The sequence below is a fragment of the Euprymna scolopes genome, chromosome 27 (genome assembly GCF_053919585.1).
Source record: "Euprymna scolopes isolate OS-2025 chromosome 27, ASM5391958v1, whole genome shotgun sequence".
Taxonomy (NCBI): domain Eukaryota; kingdom Metazoa; phylum Mollusca; class Cephalopoda; order Sepiida; family Sepiolidae; genus Euprymna; species Euprymna scolopes.
Window position 1 is genome coordinate 78,926,346 of NC_136508.1, and position 12,500 is coordinate 78,938,845.

At 34.9% G+C, this 12,500-nt stretch overlaps 1 protein-coding gene across 2 annotated transcripts in view; it reads right to left on the reverse strand.

Annotated features, from left to right (window-relative positions):
• LOC145248937 (glycine receptor subunit alpha-2-like) overlaps positions 1-12,500 on the reverse strand; it is a 200,986-nt gene that overhangs the window by 22,654 nt on the left and 165,832 nt on the right. For both annotated transcript variants that reach the window (XM_080110730.1, XM_080110731.1), the window contains exon 7: positions 4,755-5,146. In XM_080110730.1, the coding sequence (XP_079966856.1) occupies positions 4,755-5,146 (392 nt within the window). The remainder of the gene's footprint in view (positions 1-4,754; positions 5,147-12,500) is intronic.

The following is a 12,500-nucleotide window of genomic DNA, read 5'->3' on the forward strand; positions in this document are numbered from 1 at the left end:
CCTCACAAATGGAAAAATAACCGTTTATATTAATTAATTGGCAAGTAATAAAGAATAATACACAAACAGTAAAAAAATAAATATATATACAATAAAGATTTGTGAACATGTGTAGTAACCTGAATTTATCTAATATGAAGAGTGTTATAGCTACAGGTGCACTCACTTTGACCGTAACGATCACTGGCTCTTTCTATTGTAGAAGGATTGGGTTTTCCCGTGATGGTCTTCTGAGGCTTGTATTATTTTGCAGTCAACTGTTAACTAAGTAGAGAAAATTAAAAAAAGAGACGGTGGGGGGAGGCGTTTAATTCATACAAGTTGACTCATGTATCCCACAAGGAAGCAGTGAACAGGTGATGTGAAAGAAACTTCGCCAACCGGGTAGCTTTCCGATATATGGTTTAAGATGGAGACAAAAGGTTCATTACCAAATTTCTGTCTCCACATAAACTTGAAAAAATAATTGCCAAGAAGCTCCCAACTGATCCCGTTGATTTTTTTTTCTTCCAATATTTTCCCGAAGATCGTCTTCTCCTTTGCTTTGAGTCTTATGTCAGATTACAGTCAAACCTGAATGCATGACGTCATATTCCGAGCAAAGCAATATTCTTTTGGGGCTAGTTTGCTGCATTCGCTTATTATATGGTTTATTGTTTCGTCTCTTTGTACACAAAGTCTGCATTCATTGTTTTCCTGTATCTTATCGATCTTTGGTTTGATGGGATTACTTCTAATCATGTAATTCTGTGCGGTTTTTATTTAGGTTTCCTTTTCATAGCCATGTTCAAGTATTTTCGTTAGCCTCATCTTTTCTCATCCTTATGAACCGCCTGCGTAGTTGTTTCTCTTCCTATTTTCTTCTCATGTTAATCCCTCGCCCTTCTGTTTTCTATCTTGTCCATTCTTTCAGTGTCTCTTGCTGCGGTAATTATCCTGCTGGTGTTTTATCTTATGTATTTTTCTAATTTTTATTTTGTGTCTTTCACATTCTTCAATACAAACCAGTCCCCTTCCTCTATTTTTCCTTTTTAAATAGAGTCGGTCAGCATGATCATTTAGGTGTAATGCATTGTGTATGGTCATAAGTTTCCTAGTTTTCTGATCGAGATTCTTCAGTTCTTCTTTGGTCTCCACCCTATAAACAGTCCAGAATATTTTACTAGTAACACTACCCATGTATTTATATATAGTTGACGATAACAACTATGACTCTATCTCAAAGCTTTAGAATCTATCAGTATTTTTTACTCTTTACATTTATGCTTTAAACAGAAAACTAAAAATATGATTCTGATGTAATGAATATGCGTACATCCGGGTTCTTTTTTCTGAGATCGTACTGAACCAAACACAAATCAAACACACAACTAACTCATTCCTACATAATCAAAGCGGAGGAAGCACCAAACTGCACACTCTGCAATCAACAAATAACAATCAAACATTTACTGACAGTGTAGAAGGTACAAACACACCTGGAAGAAATATTTTGGAACAGCAAGAATTGGAGAGGTGTTCCAAAAAGTGGAGCCTCAACAAATTATAAAGTATTTAAAAGAAAAAAATATCCATATTCCTGCAAACTAAAAAAAAAAAAATCACATTTTACTTTAGAAAAAAGCAAACTTTTTTAACTTCTAAAGACAAACTTTTCAAGAAATTTAAAACATGTTACTTCTGAAGACAAACTTTTCAAGAAGTTTAAAACATGTTACTTCTGAAGACAAACTTTTCAAGAAATTTAAAATATGTTACTTCTGAAGACAAACTTTTCAAGAAATTTAAAACATGTTACTTCTGAAGACAAACTTTTCAAGAAATTTAAAACATGTTACTTCTGAAGACAAACTTTTCAAAAAATTTAAAACATGTTACTTCTGAAGACAAACTTTTCAAGAAATTTAAAATATGTTACTTCTGAAGACAAACTTTTTCAAGAAGTTTAAAACATGTTACTTCTGAAGACAAACTTTTCAAGAAGTTTAAAACATGTTACTTCTGAAGACAAACTTTTCAAGAAATTTAAAACATGTTACTTCTGAAGACAAACTTTTCAAGAAGTTTAAAACATCTTTCCAAGAAATTGACAATTTATTTATATCCACAAACATTTCTGGCATTAAATGATCCCTAGAGGTTGAAATACCGACTGGTAGAGCAACTTGGGAGAGACGGCCAAAGATACACATCACCATTAAGATTATTACAAGTACCGATCATGAACACACGTTCAGTAAGGCAACTTACTAGTTTATTACTCTTATACAGTAGCCAAACCCACTCAACTATTTCAAACGAATATATTCGTTTTGTGTGACATATTATGAGCAAATTTCTTAATTTTTTCCGTTTATACATTGTATCCAAGATTTTGATCAACTCATAAGATTTTCTATATTTTTCACTTGTGTCATTTTTTTCCTATTCATAGCCATGTCCAAGTATGGACTTGCGTCATTTTTGCCTGTGCAATTGTTACCAGTGCCAGTTTTAACTAACTTCATTATTATGATCTATAAATTTTAGTCATATTGGTAGTAAATGTTTTGACAAGTCGCCACTTATCAAGACTCAAAAATGTAAAACATCTTTCCAAGAATATGACAATTTATCTATATCAACAAACATTTTCTTGGCATTAAATGATCTCTAGAGGTTGAAATGCTGAAATTCTTGTGAAATTGAGTGAGTGAGCGTATTTGTTTAACAAACTCAATTTCACAAGAATATGATTGGCTGACTAATCCATAAATGCCGACTGGTATAACATCTTAGGAGACACATTGGAAGATATGATATAAGCTTCATGCTTAAGTATATACCAGCTCCAACCACGAACACGTGTTCAGTAAAGCGACTTTACTTGAATATGTGGCAAAGCCCACTCAGCTACTTCAAACAACCTTTTGTGGGATATATCAGATTCTGATTTTTTATTTTGTGTGTGAGTACGTCTAAACATATTCCTATTTCTGAACTTTTATTTTTAGATTCCTACTTTGTTTCTACTTAAAAATATAGAGATGGAGGTGGACTGTTAAAAATATTATGGCCAGACATTTTGGAAACGTAAAACAATTGTTATTAATTCTGTCCTATGCTATATTGACAAGAAATATGTGATCAATAACGTTTTCTGGTAGACAAGAGAGTGATAATTTTACGATATATTTAAAATGAACCCCACTCTAAAAATTTAAAATATTTAATAACCTGACTCCAAAGTACTTTCAGATCATGGACATGTAAATGTAATGAGACAGAGACGTGATTTGGAAGGATGCTAAAGAAGTTACTCTCTCTTTTTTTCTCCACTTCATTTCGTTTCATTTCTAACCACTTTCTTCTTCGTTTCCTAAAGCAAGTGATTTTTCACAGCAATATGTTAACTCAAAGTATTTTCCATGAATGAAAATCGTTTAAAATAACAAAAGTAACAATTAGCAAGAGTCATTTGTATGCCTTGTCGTGACTTTGTTATGCCTTAATTTGTTCTATATAAATAGTAAAACACAAAGAAACATGGTAGATTGAGATAAGGAGTGGCATGAACTCTTTGCGCCAGCACACACACACACACACACACACACACACACCCACATACACAAGATGTCTACCCAGCAACTGGTGCTATGAACCCTTTAGTTTTTAGGAAATACTAACCTGAGTGCCTGGCGTTGCCCCAGTGTTTGGAGGTGTATGTTGAGCAAAAAAAAAAAAAAAAGTGGTAGTAGGCAGGCAGGCTCGAACCCGTACTGCAAAGGAGGAAAAGAATGGGAAAAAAAGACGTGACGTCTTTGCCGTTGCATCCATCGCCAAACCGGAAGTGACGAAGGTTTAAATGAAGGCTAGTCAATCGAACAGGGGGATGACTTTCGAAAATATCGGCGAAAAAGCGACCCCTCCTTGTAGAAAAGTGCCCAGTTGAGGGTGAAGGAAGTAATGTTTTTAACCAATTTTTCGATACTTGTTGTCCGAAGGGTCAAACTTCAAAACGATACCAATCTCATAAAAATCCGTCACCTCTGTCGAAATTTTTAGCGAGACATACATACATACATTTAAACAGACATGTAACATTTCTATTATAGACTAGCAGGGGGTACCCGGCGTTGGCCGGGTGTTTGGAGGTGTGTGTTAAAAAAAAAAAACGTTGGCTGGGTGTTTGGAGGTGTAAAAGAAAAAAAGTTTTGGTTGGAAGGTAGGATTGAACCCCGAAGCCTTGATGCGAAGGTAGAAACGAAAGGGGAAAAAGCCAGCCACCTAACTATCTCGGCCACGAAGGAGAGGAATTGATAAGCATGTTCAGTTAAGGTTTATAAACTGAAATATACAGGTGCGAGGAAGTGGCGTGGTGTTTGACCTAGTTTTGCGCTGCACGCCAGTTACTATTTCCCCGCATCCCATCATTCGCTTTCCGAAGACGTGGCGACCTGGTAAAAGTCTGGCAAATTAAATAGACAGGTAACCCCCGTTGTTAAGTCGTAGATATTATCATTTAGACGTGATATAAAATGTTTTAAGAAGGAGCGAGCCGACCGAGCAGGTCTTCGAAAAAAAGCCTTTTGCAGACATACACAAAAAGCGAACATACACACATACATACACACACACACACACACACACACACACACACACACACACACACACACACACATTTTCGCTTTTATATATATATAGATTATGCGAAAAGAAATAGAACCAAGTTGATTCCTGTCATGAATTAAAGTAGATCGATTTTATTGACTTACCCGCTTGAGGTTGATTGTATGTTTGTTCGTTTGGTTGTTTTGAATCACTTTTATTGAGAGTCGTTTCGTTTCATGGCGTGAATACGTACTGACGATGGCATATTCAAGTAGAGCAGCAAATACAAACACTAGACACGTGACTGTCCACACATCGATTGCCTTTACGTAAGAGACAGGCGGTAAAGAAATAGCCGTAGATTGTCGTTGTGTGATCATGATGAGAACTGTGGTACTGCCGAGGGCGATGCGTGCTGGAACGGCATTGATTGGAAGCCAGAAGGACACCCATGAGATGAAAACAATCATGGTGCTGGGAATGAACACCTGAAGCAGGTAAAATTCCACGCGTCGCTGGAGATGAATCTGTGCGAGGATACACGTGAAGGAGTTTTCTGAAAAGTAAAATAGTAGATTTATTTGGATGAAAAAAAAAAGCAAACAAAAAACAAACAAGCAAAAACAAAAAAAAAACGACCCCCCCCCAAAGAATTAGTTTATTATAGTTCCATGCAATACCAAACTGTTGTCATCATGTGACCATTTATTAACTGATGGTGGGACCCATAGAAGACATACAAACATACACATATATTAATTCATATATGTGTTAAAGAAGATCAGAAAATAACGGTACCACCGGTTTCAAATCCAAACAAAGAGGACTAATACCTGGTCGCTTATGTAAGACTCTCTTCAGCTACATTTACAACTGGTTTCCCGAGAAATGGCGTCTCGCATACTGCTTATCTCTCTTTTGCTCATGTGTATATATATATATATATATATATATATATATATATATATATATATATATATATATATATATATATAGTCTTGGAAGTTTTTAACCATTAAAACTATACAAAAAAATTTTTTTTTATCCTTTGTTAGAAGACCATCTAGTCAGTAAGTCATTTAATCACCTGCAATCACTGCATCAACTCGCTCTCGAATTTACTATAATACCAATAATTTATTTTTCAAGGGATCATCAGTTGTTTACCATGAAACACTGTTTCGGGGATTTAAAAACAAAACAGTATATTACATCATGGCTCCCCAGCAGTGTTGATCAAACACCACCACCCTTAATCTTAGGAAGAAGACATGTTTCAAACATTTGATCCAGTTTTCTATTCTTAATTGCAATTACTAACCTTTTCATACTATAAAAATGAATTTCTTACCTGTGCGATTCATCAATTTCCACATTTAAAATGGATACATTTTTAATTTATCAGTCTTGTATTTATAAGATTAGGATGAATCCATTTAACTACTTATCACCCCCCACTATGATTAGTATTTAGTATATTTACATTCTTATTTAAAATTAGATATATAAAGGTTAAAAATATTTTTACATATATACATTTTTTTTTATTATAAATTTATTATATATATATATATATATATCTCAATGATATTTTTGGAATATTACAATTCTTTTTGCATTAAAAATTCTTTTACATTTGTTGATTTTATGGAGAATAAAAATGACTCTGATTAATTTATGTGTTTTTTTTTGTTTTTTTTTTTACACAGGAATAAACACTTATCAAGGACTGGAGGCCACTTCATAAAAATATAACTATAAATAAATAAATAAATAAATAAATAAGAAGAGGCCCAATTCTCCTCGACGATAATGCGTGACTGCATGTTGCTAAACCAACCCTGCAGATATTTAATGAATTGGACTACGAAATTATGTCTTATCTGCCATAGTCTCCAGACCTCTCACCTACCGACTACTACTTTTCCAAGCATTTCAACAACTTTCTGCGTAAGGAATAATTCAAAATCCTAAGCCATATCAAAAACGCCTTGAGCGACATCATCGTCATCAGAACGCGAGATTTTTACGTTATTGTCATGAATACATGTTTGTGTTGGCAAAAGTGTGTTGATTCTGGTGGTGCTAATTTCAATCAATAATTTTGTTTACACAAAATTCTTCAATTTTCTAAGTAAAACTTAGTTAAGTTTCACCGGATAAGTTTAACATAATATGATTTCCCTGTCAGTGTTTCTTATCGAGGATTCGTCCAACCTTTCATTTTTAGTTATTTCATTCTTGTTTAATGTGTTAATAATTATATCTCGACAACTCAAAAGTCTCAGTTTATATCTATTATAAGTTTAAGAGATGCTTTAGATGCCATGTAAAGTTTACCTTGTAAAGTGATCGTTACTCTTTACTTTAATAATTCATAAAAATAAAACTGGAAATAAATAAATAAAATCCGGGTCGGCATTTTTCTCTTTTTTAACAAAGGTATTTATTATTGTTACTTTTGGCAACATTAAATAAATGTCTCTCGCTGCCACATGTTTATTTTACCAGGTTCGCGTTTCTCCTTCCTCTGACCGATTGCCAATCACTTTTGGCCAATTTTCATCCTCGCAGTTTACATGTCCATTTTCTCTTTTTTTCCCTTTTTTTCTCGCGCACACTTCCTAATTTTCACATACGTGTTTTTTGGTGACAGATTCTGCTGCTAATTTCTTTGCAAGCCATGCTTTGCTGCTGCTTATACTTTATCACGATTTCATACGCACTATGTTACACAAGGAAAGAGTATTAAGTTCTATATATAATGTTGAGAAAGAGAGCAAACACAATTATTTTTAGTACTAAAAATAATATAGACTTCTAAAGAAAAAGATTCCACCAGACTTTGAATTATTATCGCTGGACCCACAAACAAATTTATACAAGCACTTGCCAGATTCGGATATCTACACAGCTATGCGGATTACAAAATATATAACTTGGACCTTATTACCAAACGGATGTAAAGAACGCGTAACATGGATTTTACCAAGCAAGCTGGATCTAAAAAAACTTTCATATCCTTTTTCTGCAAATCCTCCTGCTACAGGACTTCTGATAAATTTATTATTTTGACTTTGACTTTCCATGTCTCACTGACTTTAGCAAATAGGGTGCATACCGTTATAAGTATTTGCTAATATTTTCTCTCCTCTGATGAGATGGTAGACCTCGAAACCCTATAGGTTAAGGAGATTAATTTTCTAAAGCATTCTTTGTCTTGCTTAGAATAATAAAAATTCTTTGATATGAAACTCAACCACTTCATTTCATTTCAATGAGAGTTTTTTGAAATTCATTGAATTACAATTTAAATATATATATATATATATATATATATATATGCATAAATACACACACACACATATATACATACATATATATATATGTATGTATATATATATATATATATATATAAAGAGATTTTTATGGGTACATAATTTTATAACACTTTTAAATAACACCGATCGTAGTGCCATAATTAATTGCTGAGGGTTTATTATTTTTTCTATAGTTTAAACATAATCCATTAAAAAGAAACTTTCAAAAAGAAGACCAAAACACACTTCTAAAGTATATTTCTCCTAAGCATAAATTAGATAAAAGGGATAAATAAGGGGTGGGACAGAAAAAAAAAACCTATTGAGACGTCTTTCAGCCGACCCTTTTCAAAATTAACGTTGGCAACGGGGAAGAAAACATCGTTTAAAAACGTGGTCAAAAGATCATAAATTAATCACGAGGATAATAAAAAAGAAATTTTATAGGGAATAGGAGAAACAAAAAGAGAAACAATCTCAGCGAATACCCATAAGTTCTAAATTATGAGTATACTCTCTTTGCTTACAAAGAGATGGTTGGCGCAAATTAATGGATACAACCTCGAGAATTTTTAAGTGAATTCTCGAGCGCGCTCTATGTAAAACCGAGAAAGTTTCATGTGTGTCCGTCAGTGCAAATTTGGCACTGTAATAAATGTTCACCAATGGCCGACTTATATATATATATATATATATATATATATATGTCAGGTCATGTCATATGCTACTGGTACCATGTAACCCAGTTCTACCTGCCTCATGGTCGGGTCACCGGCGACTAAACTGGTTCCCCCACCAGACTTGTTTGGTGAGGAGGGTGGCTAGTCTCCCTGAAGGATTAAAAACAAGACCTTCCAAAGGGCGAATGAACCCTTTTTCGGGGTCAATGGCCAACTAGCACCGTGTGTGTTTGTGTGTATGTATGTGTGTGTTGGGGTGGAGAGGGCTCCCGTAAGCCGCCGTGGTGAAGGCAACCTTTCTAGGAGAAGCAAATCTCTGATTTAAAAACCATAAAGCGTGAGACCAATACCCGCATTAAGCTGGTCTGGAGTTTAACTTGTTGCTGGCTATCTTGCTCTTGCTTTTTGCTGGATCTCAACATTTGGAACCGAGGGAGAGACTTAGCTGTCGTACAAAGCTAAGACTCTGTAAGATCATATTTGCATAGATACTCCCTCAGGTATTTGTCTATAAAAATGGTACTGTGGCAATGGAAAAGTTGTGACGTGTGGAGGCTTGAAATGCTTGAAGCATGTAATAATTGATCTCAATGACCGTCTTCAGTGTCATGCCTGCTTGAGCGTGTGAATTCACCGGTAGGACTAAAAAAAAGTCATTTTTGGCCACATGGAATGTCTGAGGGAGTGGCACTCGTCTGACAAGACGTTGCAATCATCATATATATATATATATATATATATATATATATAGAGAGAGAGAGAGAGAGAGATACTAGCATTTCAGCCTGGCGTTGCTTGGGTGTTGGGAGGTGTATGTTGAGATTAAAAAAAAAACGGTCAATTTTTTTAAATTTGACCCCTATTATGACATCTTAACATTTATTCTTTTGGGCTCAAATCAAGTTATTAAGTTAGATCCATGTCCAAGTAACCTATATCTAAAATTTCCAGTGTTTAGACCCAAAATTTTCGGATGAGTTTGGTAGAGTTCTCAAAGGTCAAATAGTTGAACTTTGACCCCTTAACAGCCAAATTTCAGGTCGACAACGGATTACAAAGATTTTCCCAAATCTCAGTACCCTGCATATCAAATTTCGAGTCTGTAGACTTAAAATTGACAGAGTTATTGCGTTGGAAAATGTATACACATAGACATACAGACACGTTCACTTTCATAGATAAAACAAAAATATATAGGTATAGATAAATATATATGGAAACAATTTTGTGTTTACTGCACACGTTTTACGCAAATATTATGCAAGTATAAATCATGTAGAATATCTGCGTGACTATAATTACACGTAATAGTTAACTAAAGATGATCATCCCTTAAGAAAACCGAAAAAATCTAATAGGGAATTAATTAAAATGAATGTGTAAAAGAATATGCAAATTAGCTAGATCATTTGCTAGTGAATGCAATTCTACAACCCATATATCTTATCTTCTACAACCCATACATCTTATTGTATTTTCTTTTTAAATAAATAGAAAAGAGGGTTTTTAATATGAATATCAATACACAGAAAAGAAAAACGTATATATATATATATATATATATATATATATATATATATATATATATATATATATATATATATATAAATAAATGAACGTGTCTGCTCTGTGTACATTTCCCTATGCAATAACTCTGTAAATTTTTAGTCTACAGACTCGAAATTTGATATACCGTGTACTGAGATTTGGGAAAATCTGTGATCGGTTTTTCGGCCAGAATTATATATAAATGTTTGGAGGTACAAAATTTGTATAAAGCTTTAAATAAAATACGCGGAAGTTTCTCTAGAGCTCGTTCGGCTATCATCTCGTCAGGAGGAAAATCGATAGCGTAACAAAATAATATTATCTCGAAAGTTTAAAGAGTTCTAATGGGGAACTATTGAATGTGCCAAAGTACGGGGAATACTAAAATTAAATTTATTGTCGTTTAAAAACGATTAAAATATTGGCACAACGAGGGGAGAAAAAAAAAAGATTCAAAGTTCCTCAAAGAGAAACAATGCATTCGCTGTTTCTTTTTGCCGGCACAAATAAAGTTTACGCACTGCGATAGAGACAGACTCCAAGATCTTTAAATGGTTTCTGGAGTCCGCTCTATGTAGCACCTCGAACTATTCTATTTTATATCTATCGGTGCAGCATGGATTGTCAACCAAATGCTGGCCAATAGCAGAGTCCAAGGCTGCAGAAGGAGGGAGACCACTAGATCCCATCCTCCCTTGTCTGATTTTAGATGGAACGTGCTGGTTTATACGAGTCAAAAGATGTAAGGATGTTCGCCTAACATAACCAGCATCGCACTGGCATTTAAATTGATACACAATATTGCTATTTTGGATGTAAGGCAAACTATCCTTGCGAAAAGAAGGAAAAGCAGGTCTCGTAATGTATACCAAACGCAAGAACACAGAATAAAAGCAGTTGTTTTATCGTTATTTCCATGGCAGATGCTCGTCTGAACTCCAATCTCTGGTCCCCCCTCGCCAATCTTTCACGAAAAACACCCGTCTAGCTGAATCCACTGTGAAAAATTTCCCCCACTCTATATCTGTGCCTAAATCAAAACGCGGATTCCATGAACAAAGCTTCTTTCTTAGAACTGCACGCCTGTGGAACTCTATTCCGTCTGCCTGCTTCCCTCCGGACTACAACTTGGATGTCTTCAAGTCCAATGTTAACAAATTCCTAATGAACCGCCCCCTTAAGTAAACACTTCAGCAAATCTCCTCACTAACTTAATGTACTTGCAATAACCCTTATCCCTGAGTGGCTTCCGGGCCTTGATAAGTGGTGATCACTGTGTAAAAAAAAAAAAAAAAAAAAAAGTTGTAAATAATTCTGCGAATCTGTTTGGAAAGTATATTACTCTTATCCCCAATCCACGGTAATTTTAAATAAACCGGGCATTTCAAAGGTCCAAACTTTTTAGGGGATTTAAAATCCGCAACCTTTTCGAAAATACAGTCATCAATAAGGTCAACAGGATAACCATTATTGATGAATACTTCCCTGATCTTATCGAGTTCGGCGTCTAATCTACTAGGTGAACAAATCATGAGGGCTCTATGTACCAAAGTATTAATTAAGCCGGCCTTACGCGATTTTTGTACAAAAAGTTCACATATAGGCCGGTAAATGTCGGCTTTCTTTAAATTGTAGTGAGAAAGTCCCCCCCCCCTGAACGTTTGACAACAACATCCAAGAAGGGAAGCGAATTGTCCTTCTCACTTTCCATAGTGAACTTAGAGCTCCATGCAAAGAATTCAACCTATTAAAAAATGTTGACGCTTCACCTTGCGATGGAAAAATAGCAAAAGTGTCGTCAACATATCTGAAATATGTAGTGGGTTTAGTTGTCAAGTTACACAGAACGGATTCATAGTATCCGACAAAAATATCTGCTAAAGTTGGGGCCAACGGACTCCCCATTGAAACCCCATCGACCTGACAATACATGATATCACAAAAACTAAACTCCACAGATTTTGTACACATTAAAACGAGTTCAATAAGAATCTCTTTAGAAAACCGTAGAGCGGTCAAGCGACCACCATAGAGCGCGTCGGTACATATACGTATAGTCTCATCCAACAGTATGTTGGTAAAGAGACTAGAGACATCAAAGCACATAAAAGATGTCTCTGCATTTGAATCCAACCCACGTAGACAATTAACAAACGGAACAGAATATGGATTTTAGGGAGACCATACATTCTGGGACATTGTGACCCAGAGGGTCTAATCCTGTCATAGACGTCTTGGCAAAAAACATTCTTTTTAAATAGTGCAAGTAGACGCCTTTGCATTTTGGCCTCGTTCTTGCAAGTATTATCCGTTAACTCAACAGGGCCGAGTTTCCGTAATTTGGAAACATTGTTGAGAATAA